Below are 22,939 nucleotides of genomic sequence, written 5' to 3'. Positions count from 1 at the left end.
TCGAGGGATTTGCGACAGCCTAATAGCCTACCCTGCTACGTATCTCTTAGATTTCGCTAACAAATGTTGTAGGAGATATTGATGGCACAATAACTTTTACAAAAGACCAGGAGACAATGTTAAGGCATTTGTGGCGAAGAAGGATGGTGTCGTGGAAAAACTGGTCCACTTCCGAATCCAATTAGCAATTAATCCCTTAATTTACTAATTAGCACTCTGGAACAAGGCGTCCGAAAGAGACAATGCAGACAGGAGATCTCTGAAGACTGTTGATCTTTATTCACCGTATTGCAGTGACAGTCCAGCCTAAACGATGTCCAGACCAGGTGTCAAGCAATAGGATGAGGTGAGATGTCATCAGCTGGCGCCCCCCGATGAGATCTGACTAAAAGGTGGCTGCGGCCTATCTTTTATACTCCTTAACCTTAGAGTTGGTCCCTCTCCTCTCGCCACTCTCGAAAGACACCTGTTGGCCAATCAGCATCCACCAGGATTACGAATATTGGTGGAAACCATTGTCCCATCATGCATAAAAATATATGCAAAACTGTCTGATTCTGGGCCTTTCTGATTCTATCCAGTTGGGTGTAAGCAGGGCTTCTTATCTTGCTACCTGTTACTTGGCCTTGCTGTTATCATCACCAGCTATACATCATCCTCTCGCTCTTGACCATCTAATGAGAGACCTAGTGTCACTGTATCCTCCTGCACCCCACTCCTTGACTGCTGGTCTGGTCTGTTCAAGATGTGTACAGGCCTTGAAGTCTCATAATAATTGCAGTAATATTAAAGTTTATAAAAACCGTACATGCATCCTTTAAGTCATAGAAATCCACCACAATGGTTTGTGTGTTCTTCCTACATCTCAGGGTAAGCTATTTCGTTGCTCTGATTGGTTAGGTCTATCCAATTGAGTGCAGAGGCATTCCCCCCCTGTATCAGTTGAAACACGCCCCATAATTACGTCCCAATGGAGCAGTATCAGACTCATATTCTGACTAGAATTTGAGTATGACAATATCAGGCTAGGACCCTATCCTAAGGGTGCACAATAAAATTTGGAGTACCAGGGGGTACTAGATTTACCAGGGGGTACTAGATTTACCGGAAATGAGCTCATATCTCAGCAACGCTTTCGCATATCGAAACCAAACTTGGTACATGGACTTCACCCCATCCTGAGGATGCACAATTACATTAATACACGGATTAGATGTTAAAATCCCTTGTGCCAAAATCCAAGGTAAAAACACATTCAGAAGCCCCTGCTCAAGTTTAACTTTAAAAAGCACACTACCCACAAATCCGCCAACAAATGGTCACAAACACAAGACAAATGGCCCATCCAACAGCAGTATATAGTATGCGGCATGTCATTGGGGTTATCAAGTGGGCACCCTCATTCACCGATGTTTCGTTAAGTTAGGCCCACGACACCTCATGAAGGCTTAACAGTGAAACCAACGTCCTGGAGACACTCCCCTCCATGCTGCCACCATATTACCACATTGAAATATCCAAAACCCAAAATACTCTTAACTAGCCCAGGCATGGTCAAGGTTGGCTAGGTTGTTCCGTCCCGTTGATGTGGACTGAACCATAACCATAAAAACCCTGGCCAACCAACCATCAACCTAGGCACAGCCCATCACAAACACAACAAATTAGCCAGTTAGCTTAGCCAGTTAGCTTAGGCCCCATCACAAACACAAAACAAATTAGCCAGTTAGCTTACGCCCCATGTTGCCACCACATTACCACAATAAACAAATACCCTTAACCAACCTAGGCATGGTCTAGGTTGGCTAGGTAGGTCCGTCCCGTTGATGCGGACTGAACCATAACAAATAATAAAAAACGCTAGCCAACCACCATCAACCCAGGCACAGCCCATCACAAACACAAAACAAATTAGCCAGTTAGCTTATGCCCCATGCTGCCACCATATTACCACAACAAACATCCAAATACCCTTAACCAACCTAGGCTCTAGGTTGGTCCGTCCCGTTGATTCATCACAAACACAAAACAAATGAGCCAGTTAGCTTACCTTAGCTTGCGCCCTATGAAGGGTAACTATTCCTTACCCACAACCAATAAATTTAGTGTCTCTTGACCACTAGGGGGGGCGCTATAATCACATGAAGTAGGTTCATATCTCCGCAACGCTTTCATGTTTCAAAAACGAATTTTGTACATGGACTACTTTCACATATAGAAACCAAACTTGGTATATGGACTTGACACTATCCTGAGAACACACAAACAATTTGTTGACCTTCGACCACTAGGGGATGCTATAGTTACAGGAAATGAGCTCATATCTTAGCAATGGTTTCAAGTATTGAAACAAAATTTGGTTTATGGACTCGGGACCTCATCCTGAGGACACAATAAATTGCTTGGGGATAGCCCCTTCCTGTTTCAACATTACTGTGCACCAGTGCACAAGGCAAGATCCGTAAAGACATGGATGACAGAGTTTGGTGTGGATGAACTTGACTGGCCTGCACAGAATCCTGACCTCAACCCAATAGAACACCTTTGGGATGAATTAGAGCAGAGACTGAGAGCCAGGCTTTCTCGTCCTAAATCAGTGTGACACCTCACAAATGCTCTTCAGGAAGAATGCCCTTACAGAAATTTCAGGTTTCTGGCAAATTTGCGGCAACGTCATATTTTCACATGCAAATTTGCAGCAATGTCATGCAAATTAGGTTTGTCACCAGAAGTTCACTGGAAGTTTGCCATTATTGGCTAAGTGTGATGGCAAATCACTGGCGAACACATTTGCCACTAGTGGCAAACTTCTCATTGTTGCCAGAACTTTGCTGGAAGTTTGCCTCTAGCGGCCAACACTGGCATACTTCTGGCAATATTTTCTAGTGAAATCACCCACAAGTTTGCTGAAAATCTGCCGCAAACATTTAATTTTTGTAAGGGTGGTCAAAAATTCCCATTAACACACTGCTAAACCTTGTGGAAAGCTTTCCCACAAGAGTTGAAGCTGTTATAGCTGCAAAGGGTGGATAGACGTCATATTAAACCCTATGGATTAAGAGTGGGCCCACTTAAGTTCAAATGCTAGTCAAGGCAGGTGACCCAATACTTTTGGCAATATAGTGTATGAGGAAGGAGACAGAAAACATCTAGACACTCAGTGTTTTTACTGCGGTTGCGTAAAGAAAAGAATGGGAATAAATGCCTGTATGAACTCCCAACATCATAGCAACCTCTTTTTCTTAGTAGGCAACTTGGCAATCTAAAAGCTAAACAACACTTTGACACATTTGTCATAAATCAGTCATGCATTCATGAAAACAGCCTTCAATAAATAAAATCCTTATGTTTTACCATCGATAATGATCAACAGTATCCTCACGTCAGTATGGACTACAACAGTCATTTATATTAGATATTTTAGCTAATAGGTTAGCTAAGAAGCTAAGCAACTTGGCTACAAACAACTGTAAATTGTGCTACATATTTTGACAAAATAACAGGTTTATTTGACAACACAATACTGATTAGGTGTACTTGACAGAACGTGAGAAGTCATTAAGCACGGAAGCAAAATTTATTGAAACAATGCGTCAGGGACATGTCACAAGGAAACTTTTCTGGTGCTACCTGTAGCTAGTTTCTGTAACAATACAGGCTACATCGTTCAAATAAAAAATATCGCAAAGAGTCAGTCCTAATAGTCGTCTAATCTTGGTTTACCCTCTTAACCCCCCAAAAAGGCTGAAAATAATGACAGTTTATTGAAGACTACTGTAAGTACTAGCTATTATTTATCCAAAAATTAACACTAACATTATGTTACGATACATACGCACATGGTGTAATTACTGGTAAAGTAACTTTTAAAAAACTATTTTGAAGACATAACCTGGAGAACTAATAACAATAAGAAAAAAAAAAATATTTTTCCTTAGTATGTCCTTCAGACGATGTGAAGATGAATAGTGTTTTCCAGCTCTACCCTTTAGTATATCAGAGTAAAGTGTAAAACATTTATGAGGAAGATTTGATAAATAAAATAGGTTGGGGTATGGCGGAGATATTAGACTGGACGTCATCGGTACTGGAGTACAGAAATTAGAATGGGCCGTCTGCAAAGGGTTAACAAAATACTGTATATTTAAACTTTATATGAATTCCAAAATATATTAAATAGAAACATGGAATATAACCTCTTTATTCTAATATTTTGAGATATCCAAAAATCAGTAGGCCTTTCATGAGCTGTAAGTCGTAATCATCAAGATTAAATCAAAAAAATGGCTTGAAATATTCCACTTTATATGAATATAGAATATATGAAAGATTCACAGATTTCGCTTTGAAAGATTCAATTAGGAGGAAAAAAAAAACTTTTCCACAATATTCTAATTTCTTCTATTGAATTGAATTGAATTAATGGTATCTTGCTATCAAATGATGGTTTTGAACAGTCTTATAGAATAATGTTGACACTACGGTATGATGTTAGCATAAGCAAAAATGTTAAACTAGCTTACAGAAGCTATATCAGGCTAACAGTAGAAAGTAATTGACAACCATGACCATGATAATTGATAATGTGAAATGAATGTGCACCTTGAGCAAATTATAAAAATTCTTTCAAAATGCTTTACATTTTTGAATTGCATCGAATCGCATCGCATCATACTGAATTGTTTTTTTTTGAATTAGGGGCATCCGTGGCCTACTGGTTGGGGAATCCGACTTGTGTCCAAAGGGTGGCCGGTTCGATCCCTGACTGGTAGGAAAAATGTGGGTGGTGTTAGTGATTGAACAGCGCTCTCCCACATCCACGGATGAGGTGCCCTTGAGCAAGGCACCTAACCACCAACTGCTCCCCAGGCGCCAGGGTTAAGGTTGCCCACTGCTCCGGGTGTGTATGTGTGCTCCTAATGTGCTCACTGCTCTGAGGGTGTGTGTTTGCGTGTTTGAATGGGTGTACACTGTGTGTGAGTGTGTTGTACAATACCCCCGGATGGGTAAAATACAGAGAACAGATTCCTTGTATATTACAGGGTTCGTACGGGTGCTTGAAATCCTAAAAAATGCTTGAATTTTAATGTTGCGTTTTCAAGGTTTGAAAAGTGCTTGCATTTCGGATGAAGTTGAAAATTGTAAGTGTATTTCTTTTGACACAAATAGCTATCTGACGGAATAGTTAGCTTAGCCTATTAGATGCAGAAAGTTGGAGAGTTTAAAATTAAAACTTCCATGGTCCTCGCTTGCACCAGCGTGTGTGACTGATCTGCCCAGTCTATGGATCTGCCAGTCTGTTTTCATGCGTGACAACGCCCCTCTGCACACAGTTGGACATGACCATCAACATGAAGTGAGGTTGCTGTTTTAATGAGCGTTGGTTAGAAAACAGCTATTTCAGACTGCTGAACAGAAATCATGTAGGGTCATGATGCATTGCTAGCTAGGTCGCCATTAAAGCTAACATATTATTGAATAGGCTACTTAGCTCCAATCATTGGAAGACAAGGAGAAAGTAAGTTTGAAAAGGGAGACGAAACTTTATGGTATGTGAATGCAAAACCGCACCAGTCATGTGCGTCATCAGGCCGTTACCATAGAGGTGACCTTTCTTTATTCAAATTTCGTTGTATTTATTGACTAAAAATAGCAATTATCCTTGCATCACTGCACCGTCATACAACACGTAGCCTAGTTGTAGCATCTGACATGTCAAAACGAAAGTAGAGTTGACTCTGCTATCGCGGAGCTATGTCCTAACTCAGTGTTTTTCAACCTTTTTTGTGCCACGGCACACTTTTGACACTTAAAATGTCTCACGGCACACTAACATCCTGTGTGAAGAAAAAATAAACATACCATAGCCTAAAATTTTAAATAATACACAGATATGGCCTTATTATGGCTTCTATGCAAGACCTGCTCAATAAAACAAGCGCCCTCTGTTTCATTTGTAGGTGACTATATCTAATTTAATTGTTGTTATGAACTGGATATGTGATTATTCTGTGAATACTGGACATGGGGCCCCCGTTGTACAATGCCTGCATACCACAAATAGTGCAATCATACAATCAATGTGGTTATAAATTATTTGATGCAACAGTTGCTTTTCTGGACCAGTGAGTGACATTTGGGTAATTTTCTGTGGCACATCTGATGATCTCTTACGGCTCACTAGTGTGCCCCGGCACAGTGGTTGAAAAACACTGTCCTAATTAACGAACACTGTCTCACGCAGCTCAAATAAACTTCAATACTCACAAATCCATTGTTCAAAATAAATAATCGTCAGACCTGAACAAAGGCTTACTTCAAGGCCTACTCAAAATGTTATGCTGAAATTCAGTGGAGTTGCAGCTAGCTAACCTGCACTGACAATTAGATATCAGAGTCTGGACCAATAGTAGCATATAGATTGTAGCCTAGATAGTAGATAATAGTAGATATTTATATGGATATTATCTAAACATGATATTGATTATTGGTCAGTTATTTACACAGGAGACAGGAGAAGGGAAATCAGACAGAAAGGTGGAAATGAGGAGAAGGAGTTCGGAGAAGAGAGGGAAATAATAGGCAAAGGGCCCTCACAAGTGAGTGAGAGTCAAGATGTGACAATCAGGGCCAGATGTACGTACATTTGCGAACGTAGCGTTATCAGCGTCATGGACAAACAACAGATTGCGATTGCTGTCAGACCCAAGTTTCCGTTGTATTTATCAAACTAGTGTAAACTGCGCCTTTCTCTGTCTTTCTCTGCCCATAAACGCAATTTACGAACGTCCACAACTGAATGGCAGAGCCTATACAAGCGCAGTTGAATGAAGTTAACTGATGACAACATTAAAAATAATCAACCGTTTAGCGATCATGAAATTATACCATACATGATAAGATGTCAACAAGCAGGGAGATAATGAAGATCAGTAGTTTTACTTAAAGTACTTGTGCACGTAGGCTATGGAAAATTGGTCAAATATAGCAAGTAGGAAAGTTTAAGTGAATGACGTGAAAGTAAGACATTCAAAAGGCCAACGAAAGTTACTGTAAGGTTGCTTTTGATAGTACAAATACTTACAAAACTGGTGCTCTAAATAGCGATTCTGTTGTCTTTTGAAAGGTTCTCTTATTGACGCATTGAACTGTAATTTGGATTAACACCTGCTTTTACAAAGGCGGAAGTATTTAGGCACAGGCTCTTTACGCTTCCCCTCCCATCTTTTTACGCTAAACTCCCACTTTCCCCTGCATCCTCCCATGAATGCATATGCATGACACGAAAAACGCAATTAGCCATGTTCAGCTCCCGCGACAGGCATTTTGTACATACCTCACAATGATTTTACACGCACGTTGCGAAACAAATATGCCTGAAGTGGGCGCAAACACGTTAGTACATCTGGCCCTCACTGTGTCAGAAGGTACAAGCTCTGTAGCCTGTGACCCTGCAATTTATAAATGCAACATTCACTACTCAAAGTCAAAGTCAAAGTCAAAGTCAGCTTTATTGTCAATTTCTTCACATGTTCCAGACATACAAAGAGATCGAAATTACGTTTCTCACTATCCCACGGTGAAGACAAGACATATTTGACCAATTTTAAGTCCATGAACAAACATAACATTCAAGTAAACAAAAAAGTAAGTAAATAAGTAAATAAGAGGGCACATATAATAATGAAAAAATAAGAGCAGCAAAATTTTGTCCAAATTGTGCATAGACAGTCAATAAAATACTAGTGCAAATACTGTAAAATACTATAAAATACTGTTTTGACCTAAGTAATAAAGAAGAAAGTGGCATAGTGGTGCAAGTTATGTAAGAGCAGCAGAAGTGTTGTGTTTTCAGGACAACAACACCAAGTTGTAAAGTGTACAAGTGTGCAAGTGTTCAAGTGTGCAGGTGGAGTAGTGCAGGCGGCCATTGTGGGTCCAATGTCCAGGATGTTATGTAGCTGAGGGTGGAGGGGGGAGAGGAGGGAGAGAGTTCAGCATCCTTACAGCTTGGTGTATGAAGCTGTTGGTGAGTCTGGTAGTGCGGAGGCGCAGGCTTCTGTACCTCTTCCCAGAGGGCAGTAGATCAAACAGATTGTGAGCGGGGTGACTTGCATCACTCACAATTTTGGTCGCCTTGCGGGTGAGGTGGGTGGTGTAAATGTCCTTCAGGGAGGGGAGTGAAGCACCAATGATCCTTCCAGCTGTGTTCACTATGCGCTGCAGGGCTTTCCTGTTGTATTCAGTGCAGCTTCCATACCCCACACAGCGATACAGCTGGAGAGGATGCTCTCAATGGTGCCCCCCTCGGTAGAATGTGGTCATGATGGCTGGTGGAGCACTTGCTCGCCTGAGTTTTCGCAGGAAGTACAGGCGGCGCTGAGCTCTCTTCGCCAGTGATGCAGTGTTGGTGGTCCAGGAGAGGTCTTCACTGATGTGCACCCCCAGGAATTTGGTGCTGCTCGCTCTCTCCACCACAGCACCGTCGATGGTCAGTGGCAGGTGTTGGGTGTGACCTCTCCGAAGTCAACAACAATCTCTTTGGTCTTGCTGACGCTCAGCAGGAGGTTGTTGTCCCTGCACCACGTGGGTCAGATGGTCGACCTCCAACCTGTATTGAGTCTCGTAAGCCCTTGGTGATGAGACCCACCAGAGTTGTGTCGTCAGCAAATTTCACTATGTGATTGTTGCTGTAGGTTGCAGTGCAGTCATGCGTCAGCAGGGTGAAGAGCAGCGGACTGAGCACGCAGCCTTGGGGGGGCCCTGTGCTCAGTGTGATGCTGCTTGAGGTATTGTTGCCAACACGTACTACTTGGGGCCTCTGACAGAGGAAGTCCAGTAGCCAGTTGCAGAGGTAGGTACTGAGTCCCAGTTTGTCAAGTTTGCAGATGAGTTGTTGTGGTATTATGGTGTTGAATGCAGAACTGAAGTCTATAAACAGCAATCTCACATATGAGTCTCTTTTTCCAGGTGGGTGAGGGCTGGGTGGAGGGCAGAGCAGATTGCATCCTCTGTAGACCGCTTGGCTCGGTATGCAAACTGGAAGGGGTCCAGGGTGGGGGAGAATGGCTTTGATATGTGACATGACAAGCCGCTCAAAGCACTTCATGATGATGGGTGTCAGTGCCACAGGGCGGTAGTCATTGAAGCAGGATGGAGCAGTTTTCTTCGGCACAGGTATGATGGTGGCAGCTTTGAAACATGATGGGACGATGGCTTGCTTCAGGGAAGTGTTAAAGATGTCTGTGAAGACATCCTTAAGCTCCCCGCGCAGTCCTTCAGCGCACGTCCCTGGGATGTTGTCTGGACCTGTTGCCTTACGGGTGTTGATAGCAGCAAGTGTCCTCTTCACGCTGTCGGCAGAGAGGCACAGGGGCTGCTCATGTAGAGGGGGGATGGGTCTTCTGTGGGCAGGTGCTGTTTTGTGCTTCAAAGCGAGCAAAGAAGCGGTTCAGGTTGTTGAGCAGAGGGATGTTGCTCTCACAGCTCTGTGGCGCTGGCTTGTAGTCCCGTGAGGGCCTGAATGCCCTGCCATAGGCTTTGTGAGTTCCTGCTGTCTTTGAAGTGGGTGGTTATCTTGTGAGTGTATTCCTTTTTTGCTTCCTTGATGCCACGGGACAGGTTGGCTCTCGCTGTTTTCATGCCAGCTTCATCCCCAGCTCTGTAGGCTTTGTCTCTGGCCCTCAGCAGCCTGAGGACATCCCCTGTCAGCCATGGCTTCCAGTTAGCCCGAGTGATGATGTCTTTTGTGTGGGTCACATCATCGATGCACTTGGTGATGTAAGAGGTTACAGTGTCTGTATACTCCTCTATGTCTGTCCGGTTGTTGTAAGTGGCTGCCTGCTTAAACATTTCCCAGTCTGTTGTGTCAAAGCAGTCTTGAAGAGCATCGGAGGCTCCCTCAGGCCACACTTTTACCTGCTTACGAACCGGTTTGTTCGCTTTTACCCTTTGTCTGTATGCGGGCATTAGCATAACAGTGATATGGTCTGAAAGTCCAATGTGGGGGAGGGGGGTGGCTTTGTATGCTCCTTTGTGTGTAGTGTAGACCAGGTCCAGGATGTTATCTCCTCTTGTTGGAAAATCAACATGCTGGTGTAGTACTCTGATGAGAAGCAGAGCATTCTTAATTAAAGATGGATCAGAGATCAGTAGAAATATCCTCAAAACCAATTGGAGAAAAGGCTCTTGAAATATACAGGTGCATCTAAAAAAGTAGGATACTGTGGAAAAGTGTGTTGGTTTAAATTATAAACAAAACATATTATGAACTGAACAAATGTTTCTACGTCATACGGCAAAATGATCATGATGGCCTTTACATTACAGCCCTCTATGGTTAAGTCTTTCATAGGCATATATAGGCTACTTTGCTCTTTTATAAATGTACCGTATGCCTAATAGGCTGTATTTCTAAGTGTGATTTATGCTATAATGTATAAATTATAAGAATCAAGAAACTCCAAGGCACTCTCTTGAAAAAGTTAAAAAGCCTTTATTATCATGGCTTGGTCAAGTTAACCTTCTAAAAAACTCCAACGCGTTTCGGCTACATGCCTTCTTCTGGGAGTTAAGCAGATATCAAACAAGAACAGTTTCTTATGAACTAGCAGTCCACCAATCAAAAGCCTCCATCTGGCAACTAAGGTGTTGAGGTTACAAGTGCTAGTACACAAAAGAGACAGTAGGTGTCATCATTTCCACTTCTTAACAAATACATTTTGTATATACACAAAATGAATTCATGAAAAGAACATGCATAAAAAAAGGTGACAGGTAAAAGTTAAAATAACATGTGAATTTCCAACAAACTATAAGAATACAGAACATCAAAGATAAACACTGAGGTCAAGTTCCTCATTCAGGCCTGGATATTTAGTAGCCTGCAAGCGATATATCCAGAAAGCTTCCCGTTGATTTAGCTTCCTTTGTCTATTGACTTTTCTTAAGGATAGAGGAATGTGGTCAATCCCACAGGCCTGTAAGGTGGAAGGGTTGCTGTTGTGATGTTCCATATAGTGTCAGCCAGTCTGTCCAGTAAACGCCGCTTTGTTCTTCCTACATAAAAGACTTCACACATAGAACATTCCAATCTATAAATGACAAAGGTAGTTTGACAGTTTATGAAATGGTTAATAGTGAATTCCTTTTGGGCACCAACATCAAGAAAAGTTTTGGTTTGTCTTACATTACCACAATGGTTACAGTGATGGCATTTGTAAGAACCTCTGGGCCTAGGCCCCAACCATGTTTGTTTGACTTCTGGTTTAAGATAACTGTGAACCAGTCTATCTTGTAGGGTGGGACATCTTCTAAAACTAATGAGAGGTGGTTCAGGGAAGACCTGACTTAGTACCTCACCACTCTCAATAATACCCCAGTTTTTTTGTATGATTTGCTTTATCTGTTCAGCCTCTGTACTGTATGTTATAACAAATACAGGCCTCTCATTTGATTGTTTTGGTGTATTCCTTTGTAGTAGTGATGACCTGTCTACATGTTTGGCTCTGGTGTAAGCTTTTTGGAGAGTACTTCTATAACTTCTATATCCCCTTTCCTTAAATCGTGACATCATTTCTAGTGATTTACTCTCAAAAACATGGTCTTGGTCACAGATTCTCTTCACTCTCTGGAACTGCCCGTATGGGACATTCTCTTTTAGCCAGTTTGGATGGAAGCTCTTGGCGTGCAAAGTTGTGTTTCTGTCTGCTGGTTTTCTATACACTGATGTATGCAGAGTTCCTTGGTTATCTTTTAAAATGGTCAAATCAAGAAAGTTAATACTTACTTTACTATATTCTGAAGACAACTTGATGTTTGGGTTAATGCTATTCAGATAACAATGAAATTCCTTCAACTCTGTTTCTGAGCCAGACCAAAAAAGACATACATCATCAATATAACGCCCCCACCAAATAATAAACTTGTGATGCACATTATTTTCTTGGTTCAAGATAAAATCCTCCTCCCACTTGCCCAGATACAGACCTGCATACAAAGGGCTATAACAGGAATTTCATTGTTCAATTCAAGGCTCACATTGCATCCCAATTTGTTCGACAAAGAAACACCTTTTTTGCCTTTACTTTGTTCATGGCAATGCAGTAAAAAGTTGTAGAGAATCATGAGTGCAGACAGGCACACACGTAAACTCGGGTCAGGTCAGATCAGTTCGTGTTACAAGTATGGAGTGCAGAAAGGTAATTTTTAATCACTAATTAATGTATAACATGATTACAGTGAAACACAAAGGGAACAGGCACAGTTGGGTAACTAATTCTAGTGTCGTTTTCTTACGGGGATAAACAGTGACAGGTTACCGGGGACCTTTTACGCTAACCTTCAAAATGTAGCAAGTAGGTTACGTGCAGATCTTTTCATCACATGATCACAGTCATTAACAAGGCTTGGCTGTGTGCACAGGACAGAAAATGGAGATTGTGATCGTTATTATTGTAGACTATAGACTACCTCCTTTATTCCTTGAATGGAAATTCAGGTTATGCTGGTGTGTCTGTGTCTGTCAATATCAGGCGCAGTTTATTTTAGCAGATTATTCATTTAGAACTTGTAGCCTAGACTAAATCACTCGTGCGTAAAAAGACGCTATTGCAGTCCAATCAGCTTGAATGAAACCACAGCACCTAACCACGCACCTACTGTAACATAATGACAATTTTTGTTAGACTTTTTTGAAATTATTATTAGACTATCTTATATTGTAATATCCCACGTGAAAACGTGCGTGAATAGTTGGCCTCTGGAATTTTCAAAATGGTCTCGGGGAACCCAGCCCGAAACCAGATTTTTCTTTTTCTTTTTTTTTTGCACCCCCACTTTCAAACTCGTTCTGGCGCCGCTGCAGCCTGCTCCTGTACTCATCAATGATAAGTGAGACTGCGCTAAAAAACCTCTCACTGTTTTAAAAGCGAAACTGATGCCACAACTGGTTTGGGTTTGCTGAAGTAACCTAGGCTACAGGCTGCATTTATTACAGAAAATCAAGCAACATAGCAAGTAGGCCTATCTACACTATTTAGAGGCAGGAGCTTAGGTTTACCGCGACAACAGCTGTCACTAATTCACATCGTCGTAGGCTGCGCCGATGCACAGACTAAACGGTAAAAAAAGTTATGATAGCCTACTGGAAGCTTCTACCCTTTTGGATGTGTAGAGTTGTAGGCCTAGGTGCACTTAGTTGTTACCCAGTAAACAAAATAAAGTCCTGGCGACGTCCCCTAAAGGTCCCCTGGCGAACGTCACCTCCTCGACATTGTGTAGGGTTCCCTTTACGTCCCGCAGACCTCTGTTCGAGGTCTAAAAACGCCCACCCAGACTTTGAGAGGACGCCCTGTAATGGTCACTGCGACGTTATGCGGCAAGAACGCTTATATTTCCGCGATGGTAAAAAAACAAAAAAAAAAACATGAAGCGCGATTTAGTATGGTAGGCTATTACATCCTGTAAGTCTCAGCATTGCTAGGAGAGAAGGAACATGCATTAACGACTTGTTCTACAACTACACAATCAACTTCCCTCACCTCATATTTTCACGCTTGTATGAAATCACGTCCTCCGAATGCATTACACTAATGATGAGTAGACATGGACATTTATACCGGGCTAGGATGTGCTGCTTTCACATCTATGGTGTAATTTTCTTAATAAACTAATACGACGTTTTAATGGGCATATCCCGTAGCATATTGTTCAAAATCATCAGAGTAGGCCTAGGCTAGCCTAAGATAAATTGTTCAAACCATATTGTTTCAAAATATTAAAAATTAATAATAGCCAAAAAGACTAAATGAATCGCAATGTATGCTGGGAAGCAAAACTCAACATGAAATAAAGTACATGAAGCATAACTAGAATGCATTGACGTTATATCCACTCATTTTCTTGGACCTGTGATCAAACAGGGACAGCCTAATGTAAGCCTATCTTCCTGGAACATTGCAGATAAAGAAAAAATTATTGTTTTCTCTGAATGCTCTTTGTAGCCAACTTTAATATGAAATAAATAGATTCCAGATGTTTCTATTCTATATCATTGTTTTATTAATAAACAGTAAGGCTCTGGTGAGGCAGAGAGCTTGCTCCTCGTCAGAAATCTCATCGGATATGTGCACTCTTTGCTGTTTCCACAAGGAGCTGCTGTAACATCGGGGACAGCTATCGTGACACTTTTAAACGCGAGCATGCGTCAAATAAATTACAATGACATTTAAACAAGTCATGAAGAAGCAGTAGCCTATCCTTAATTCTTCTGCAATGTAGAGCTAGATCGTTTTGCTTTACAAATTAAGTAGTCACTTCTGTTGCTAGACAACCCTAAACAAATGATACGTGGTCTGTTTTTAACATTTCTCTAGTTTTATTGCATTGTAGAAGTGCTAGGCCTATTTAGCTCCAAAAGTCGGTTCCCAATTCGGCCGTGTGTGTGTTTCTGAAAATAAAACAGATAATAAGTACGTGACTACGTTAAATAAACCACTGCCTATTTAGAGCATGTTACATGCATCACGAATGACGGCATATCTGAAGAAATGCGATTGTAGGCTAAGCTAGAAGCTAAGAACAGCAACTTTGCTAACGTTACACCAAGCATCACATCAGCGAACATGAATTTGATAAAATTCCTTCCCTAGTTTGTAACGTTATACATTAACATTAAACTCAAAATGTATGTGCTACATAATTTGCAGACATGCTGAATTATGTAGCACATACATTTTGAGTTTAACGTTAACAACCCTTTTCCCAATTTATGAAGTTGTGCGTCTATGAGCAAAGTAGTTCTACTTTGTGTGAATAAACAAACGTCCCCCCCATGTCCCCGGTATAACGTTATTGTCGGGTCCTTAGGAGGTATTTGAAATGACCAAATGCAAATGTCATCCGAGGGACCTGACGGTGACGTCCCCAGAAAGTCCTGCACCGGACATCACGCAATAACCAAACGATAACTTGCTCCAGACGTCAATAAGGTCACCGGAACGTCCGCTAGAGAACATGACGTTCGGGACCAATCGGGGACGTCGTGAATGTCGGCATAAGGTCCGGGGGACGTCCCGTGTTTGTCGGGTAGCGATTGACCAGGTTGCTTTTTGAAATGAAATGCGTTTGTTAGGCTAGCCGATTGTAAAAATGGGTGTGTGCTGTGCCTATACATTACACAAACAATCTTAAATCGCGGGGATAGCATTTGTTAGACAGGCAAACTGCCCTACAAAGGCAAAAGGCAGTTTCAAACTGAGAAAAATGACTTTAAAGTTTTTTGTTTTGTCTACACAAATGTATTATAGGTAGAGCAATAAAAATCTGGTGAATTGTTGCCCTGATGAATAAATGTGTGTATATAAAAAAAACTTGTGCTCAAAGTTGACCTTTGACCCTTATTTGTCAGATACTGTACTCTGTCTTTGTATTATGTACTAAAAATAAGGAGTCGTGCAAAGGCAAAATGCAGTAACTGACATATAATCAATATTTGCTACCAAAGGCAGAGTATGGTAACTGTACTTGCACGTCGAAGAACAAAGCCAAAGAACAGTAACTGCAGTTGTGGCTCTCTGCCATGGTTGCTTGTATGGTTTTGGGAGTTACGGTGAACACAACCCTCTATTTTTTTTTTAAAACAGTCAAATTATAGTATATATAGTATAGATATTTATCCACATGATAAAGGAAGTCTTTAATATCCCAAAAATGACATTAACTCATTTTCGACCAAAAATGTAGTTACTGCCTTTTGGCTTTGGAGGGCAGCAAAGCTGTCAGCAGCAACATGCATAAGAGCCTTAATAGTAAGAGGGTCTCGCGGACACTCGCGGTTAACATTAGGCTATATTAATTCAACTGTGACATGAAATGTTTGCTCGATAACTTTAAATTCTTAGTGGGACATGCACAGACAAGTGGGATGCTGGACAGGTCGCTAGGTGTGCTGAAAAATGCAGACCGGATTTGGGGGGAAAAGCTGAAAAAAACTGGAATGGATTACCTACATCGGTGCGCTGGAAAACATGTACCGGAGTATTGAAAACAAACTGGATCGGGAGTCCAGATCGGGATTTTCCCGTGCAGGCTGATCCCATATTGATATGCATTTTTTGCTAATATCGGCGGCCGATCCGATCCAAATATCGGATCGGGACATCCCTAGCTGAAACAAGCAAATTATCATTCTGTGTTTCATTTCACTATGTTCACGTCTCTGTTTAGCCTAATGTTTGTTCTGTTTACATTACAACCTCGCGGTTGGAACGGTTTCAAAATAAAAGCCCCCCGAAACAGAAAAGGCCAAAAAAAAGTAAGTAGCATATCAGGAATGCATTAATGGTAATATTTTTAAAAAGATCGAAAATCGAACCGAATCGTGGCTTTAAAAATCGATAATTAAATCGAATCGAGGATTTGGAGAATCGTGACACCCAAGAATACTTGGCCAATAAACCTGATTTTTACATTTACATTAAACAACAGTATATAGCATAGTGTGTATTTCTTGCTAGATTTTGACAAATCTAAGCAAAACATGTTTAAACAAATGACATTTCAATTCAGTCGCCAGCCGTAACAAGTGCCATCTGCTATCTTTCTTTACTTTTCACAGCTGTTTCTGAGCTGTTAAAGCTGTTAATGAGATGCTGCACAGATTTGTGTGTAATAGGCAGCCTAATACATCGCAGCTGCCTTCAAAAAATGACCGTTATTGGGGTAGTTTGAAGATATCTTAGAAAGCATTAAAAGATAGTTTGATCGGTTTCGAACAGCATTTGTTGCCATGCTCCCCTGTTAGATATCCTAAAAGGCAGCAGTTTTTCCCGTTTGGAACAGAGTCCCGGTCATCTCCGGCCTCCCGGCCCCCTTGGTAGTCCGTAGGGCTGTGGAATTAATCACATTTTAATATTGATCATGATCACAAAAACTTTGTCCTTAGTTGATCAACTTTAAAGTAATTCATAGATTGTATGCCACTCCTTACAGACTTTATAGAATGGGTCAGCTCCTAATTGTATTTTATGTTTGAATTCTTCTGTAGGGACAGTTTTGCAGGTTCTGGGAATGTGCTTAAGTGAACACTTTATGGACTCGTGTGTGACATTATGGGGAATATACTCTGGACTACCATCCCCTCTGTGTGTGTGGCATAAAGAAGACTGAGTAGCCATATTGACAATCTATCTGTTGCTCACTAAAGGACTGTGGCACAATTGAAACTGGTGCATTAGTTAGTTCTGCTAAGTTTGTTGTTATCACTGGAAATTGGACCGACTAATCTACACAAAGAAGTTTTGGCAAGACCGCTATAGCCATTATGCAATGGTTATATTATGGATCAGTATGCTATATCTTATGTTATGTATGTGTGCCTCATGTGGATGAACTTATGAAATTTGACATGTAAACTTTGAGCCTTCACATTACAACATATTGGCACAAACATCTAGCGCCCCCAATGGTGGAATTTCACAAAATTGGGACTTGGGACCAAAATAGCTTATTCCATGACAGCTGGGGCTACGTGCACACCAAGTTTCATGTGCACAGGTGCATCGTTATCTCCAGAATGGATTCTCAAAAATGTAGAAAGACACATTTAGCTGGCCTATAACCTAAACATTGTCAAGAAAGTACCATTTTTTTGATAGAGAACATCTGCATCTGCATGGTCTGTTTATCATTGTTTTTGGATATCTACAGAATGTGTACCTGCTACCTCAGATGGCCTTGCTGATGGTGGACAGTGAGAACTTCAGTTCACCGGAATGCTGTTTTCAACAGAAAAAGGGTAGGAGCCAATATATGTTTGTGGAAGGGGACATGTTTAAATCCTTGCAAATAGCAAACTTGAACTACAGCACGTAAGAACTGTGATTTCTTTTTTTTTTTTGTCTCAGGGTTAATACTGTAGATGTGCAACAATAAAATGCTACAAATTATGCAGACAACTCTTATTTGTGTCATATAAATATGAAAACAGAATCCTTGAGTAGTCCAGTTTTACATTTTTAAGGTAATAAACTGGAGAAACGGCATGTGTGTTGGTTGACAAATGCATGTGTGTTGGTTTTCATTGAATAAAATTTCTCTTACTGAATTTCTGGCACTCCAACATTGTGGAGACAGTTCTGCAGAGGTGGAAAAAGTATGAAAATATTGTACTCAAGTAAAAGTACCAATACCTTGATAAAATATTACTCAAGTACAAGTTAAAATACCGATCTGAAAATGTACTCAAGTAAAAGTAAAAAGTAGTTCATTTAAAATGTACTTTTAAGTAAAAGTTACTTAGTTACTTTTTTTTTTTTTTGGGGTGGGTACCAGAACAACCAGTTTTACCAGAGACTTTCTTATGAGGAGATACAGCACTCAAAAAATCCTCCATAGTAATGCATGGGGTTAGTTTGTAACGCCAATATGGCAGTTGTCTACACATATCACAACCCTTCCGGCAAAAAAACGCTGACATGTGAATACATTGAGCCAATCATGTGGTGTGTTGTAAAATACATTGAGCCAATCGTGGTGTGCTGTGAAGACATCGCGCCATTCATCTGTTGTGATCTCGCTGCTGGAGTAAGATTGGTGTCGAAGCCTTCGCGCTGCGCATTTCTGCCAAATAGATGCACGATAAGTGCCCAAAAAGTTTTGCAATATGGCCGCCGAGTGGAGGTACTTGCCTGATAAGGATGTTGAGAAATGGAGATCTATGTGAAAAATCACCTCCTTTAAGTTCTTTCAGTTTGAGCAGTAGTTGATTTTCAAAGTTAGTTGCACTCATCCTTGGGTCGCTTTGCAGTGAACAGTAATACAGCACAACTGAAAAGCCCCTCACAGGCAGCTGAGGCAGGCAGGCCAATGTTGAGTTGCAGAGAGTTTTTCTTATATTTGGAAACGAGCAAAAGGTTCAGCAGATTAAAGGGCGTCGAACTAGGGGGGAAAGTGGGAAGTATAGGGCAATGGAGGAGAGGGCCCTTGAAAAGTGGAATACAGGGGGCACAACATTTTCATCAGGCATTAGTAATAACTCAGGTAATCCACACATCAAAAATCCATAGTCATGTGTAATGAAGTGGAATAACACAGGGAAAAAGTATTGAACACGCTAAGAAAAAGCACTAAGGCAAGGAAAGGGAAGGAATGAGCTGGAATCTGTAAGTAGTTAGAGAGTAGTTATCCTTTCTATCTGCGCAAATTAATATAAGCTTGGTTAGTAGCTTACATATTGATGGGCTATAAAAAGGTTTTTCATTACCAAGGTGTCACACAAGAAACATTTCATGATGGATAAAAGCAAAAAGCTCTCCCAAGACCTTTGCAACCTTATTGTTGCAAAACATATCAATGAAACTGGTTACAGATGCATTTCAAAACTTCAGAATCCTCCAGTAAGCAGCATGGGAGCCATTATCTCCAAGTGGAAGAAACATTACTGCATCATCAACCGGCACAGGGCACAGGATCTCCTCGCAATATTTCTGACTAGGGAGTCAGAAGGATAGTCAATTCCAAGAGCCAAGGACCACTCGGAGAAAGCTCCAGAAAGACTTAAAGGCAGCCAATTCAATTAAACAGTTCTGGAAGTAATCTGGAACTAAAGATCAGGATTCACAAGAGGGACCCCTGGAATCTGTTTAGAACAATGGACCAAAATCACACCTGATACTGCGACTAATAAGTTTTGTCATACAGGAAATGTCTTGAAGCTGTCTTTACAAACAAAGGCTTTTCCACAAAGTATTGAAGAAATTTCAGTAGGCACGTTCAATACTTTTTTCCTGTGTCATTCCACTTTAATACACAAAACTCCTATGTTTGGATTTTTTATGTGTGTTAATATAATGTGTGGTGAAAATTTCGAATAGACTCACTGGAAGTTTAGGCTAATTACTGAAAAAAAATATTAAGCGTTCAATACTTATTTCCACCATATATTTATTTTACCTTCTATTTTAACTTCCAAATTAAATGTAAAAATGAATGAGCTAAATGGTTTAGTCTGCCTGCACGATTCATAAGGTAGTCTATCTTTTGTTTATTTAGTTGAGCATCGCTAGTAGTGGACTGCTAATTGTTGTGCTGCTAGCAGGACTTGAAAACGAAATTATTTTTCAAACGTTCCGTTCCGAACGGTTCAGGTAGGCCTATGTTTAACGTTTTCGTTCTTGCATGCGTTCCGCCACCAACATATCGGTCCTGAACCGGTTCGGAACGCAAAATATTGTTCGTTCTTAAAGTTCCGGCAGTGTTTGGCGGGCCTATCAAGTCTAATTTTGTGGACTTTACCTTAGAATAGACGTACTCATTATTTCCCCCTTGATTTAGAATATACCCAAAAATAATAAATAACAGGCGGCATCCAAAAACATTCAGATGGGCTATCCATCCCATAGCCTACAGACTTACTGTAGGCCTAACCTATGCCTATAAATAATTTCTTATCAAAAATATTTCTGGATACGTGCTAAACTCCTTACCTGGTTGTAGCCTAAGTTTTATCCATATGGAGATCTTCAAAGGCTTGCGCTATAATTCCAACCCTGTTTATAAACGAACCTGTCTGTTGCTGACAAGGCCTATCTCAAATTTCCCGCTTAACTCTTCTACATAGAATAGGCTATAATTATGCGCAAACATTTCAAATCCCGACTTTAAAACGACAAGGCGGGACAGGCAAAATAGGCTATTACGCATAGGCTACAAACAATTTCCAAATCAGTTTCAGTAGCCTACGCCACGAAGCTGGCCTAAGATCCGGTGGCAGACGGATAGGTTACATTACAACAGCAAGACAAAATATACACATTTGGACCAAAGGTCCATTTATTCGTTTTTTTTTTTTTTCCAAACTGCAGAAATCAAATAATTAGGCTGTCCGTCTACAATCAAACAAGTAGAACACTTAGGATATGCTTTTGTGAAATTTTATAAAATATATAGAGAACGAAAAAAAAAACGTTATTAACCGGTTTTGTGGATTTCAGAATAACGTTTCTGTTCCGGAACAGTTGTTGACCATTTTGTTTTCGTTTCCGTTTCCGCTCCTCTTAAAATTCCGTTCGTTTTTGGTTTTCGTTTTCGTTCCTTGAACCGGTTCGGAGCCCTGGCTGCTGGTGCAATGTCTTTCTCCAAGAAAGCCAAGTCAGGTTACTAAAAACAAAGGCCAAAACAGGAAAAAGAGAGACATCAAAATGAGGGGAAACAACTGCTAATAAACTTCTTTCCAAAGAAAGGTGAGCACAAACGTCAAAACACGAAATCCCATGGTGTTTGCTTGAATATCTCTGCAATCATTGGTGCTAAAACGAACTGAGACAACCCATTGGAATAGCAGAAAATACACTTTCATAGGTTAGGCTAATCTGATGCATCTCGTGATCCAGCAAAATCACTTTCAGAAAGACTGCATGGCGTCAGCTTGATTCATGTCCTGTTGTAAGCTATGCTGATCATTATCACTAGGCTAGTGGTTTAGGGCGCGATTTTTTTTCTCTCCCTTTCTGTTTTCGTTAGTCTTAACTTTTTTTTTTTTTACTCAAGTAACAGATGGGATTTTTGATGTAGCCGAAGTACAATACTTCACTCAAAAAGTAATCAAGTAAAATTTAAAATACCGATTTTATAAACTACTTAAAAAATACAAAATGCACAGAAAAACTACTCAATACAGTAACTTGAGTAAATGTATTTCGTTACTTTCCACCTCTGCAGTTCTGATAGTAGGCAGTGCTGTTGATTGTGCCATATAAGGTAGGAGGTTGAATAGCTTTTCTCACTCTGTAATTTATGTTTAATGTGCAAGTTGAACTTAGATAGACTTTCAGGGTCGCAAGTTGAAATGGTCTTCTAGGTATTGTTGGCATATTCAGTCAATACAGCACAGCATGCCATTTTTAGATTAACACAACAGTTAGATCCAATTGAACAGTTTATTCATTTTTGATTGGATGAGGCATTCCATAGGCGATTTTGGACCAAGTAGTTACAGTATAAGTATATATACTCTTTTGATCCCGTGAGGGAAATTTGGCCTCTGCTTTTATACCAATCCGTGCATTAGTGAAACACACACAGCACACAGTGTACACACAGTGTACAAGTGGCCATAGGAGCTGGTAGGAGGGTGTAAGGAGTGACTTAAGCACGCCAACGGTGTTTATAGCGTCATCACTTGCTACGGGGTTTAAAATACGCATCCACTCGCCTCGTCAGATGCGAGTAAATTAACTAACTAGCCTACATTTTGAAATTGTTTGAATGACCCTCACTCTCTACTGTCACTTCAATCAAATCCTGATGCTGCACACGTTTTGCTTTTTTTGCTGTGGAAATCAGTTGTGATAGAGCAAACAAGCATGCTGGTTAAAAGTAGCCCAATGTTAGTCATCAGATTCATTTGGAAAATGGATTTATTCCGGAGAGCTCATCAATGTTTGATTTTCTTGGCATAAATAACATCTGGTATTTTAGTGGAATTGTTGCCGTGTCATAGGCTAGTGTAACAACAGAGGTCATAATTCGTCCGCCGCTCGCGGCCCTCGAACCCGCCACCTCAACACACACCGGCATGGGAGTTGAACGCTCTAACCACGGAGCTAAAAGCCCAGGCTTCCAACTCAGCGGTTAGAAGCATTCTTAAGGTTAGGGGTGTGAGGATTTACACATGCAACTAGCATGCTAGCTCAGTTCGCCTCCGTTAACCTGTAACTTAGTGTACTAGTGTATGATTAACATGGAAGTGTTCTGACTAGCTTCTATTGCACTAAATTGGAGAAATAAGGAAACTGTCCGCTGTCCTATAGTGCCGTATAGGCCTACATAACTTCAAATTAGTCTATTTTTTTACGTGCAGTAGCTTCTTCCTCCACTTGCTCAGCCTTGTAGGCTACTGCACTTAAGGAATGAGGGATTACATATGATGTAAAATATC

The 22,939-nt window shown here is 40.8% G+C and overlaps 1 protein-coding gene across 1 annotated transcript in view; it reads left to right on the top strand.

Moving 5' to 3' along the window:
• The window catches only part of fbxo22 (F-box protein 22), a 74,085-nt gene that overhangs the window by 27,426 nt on the left and 23,720 nt on the right, over nucleotides 1-22,939 (top strand). The window contains exon 3 of the mRNA XM_048262887.1: nucleotides 17,710-17,797. Within this exon, the coding sequence (XP_048118844.1) occupies nucleotides 17,710-17,797 (88 nt within the window). The remainder of the gene's footprint in view (nucleotides 1-17,709; nucleotides 17,798-22,939) is intronic.

Source organism: Alosa alosa, chromosome 14 (assembly GCF_017589495.1).
Source record: "Alosa alosa isolate M-15738 ecotype Scorff River chromosome 14, AALO_Geno_1.1, whole genome shotgun sequence".
In the NCBI taxonomy this organism is placed as follows: Eukaryota; Metazoa; Chordata; class Actinopteri; order Clupeiformes; family Clupeidae; genus Alosa; species Alosa alosa.
This window is presented reverse-complemented; position numbering and strand designations above follow the sequence as displayed.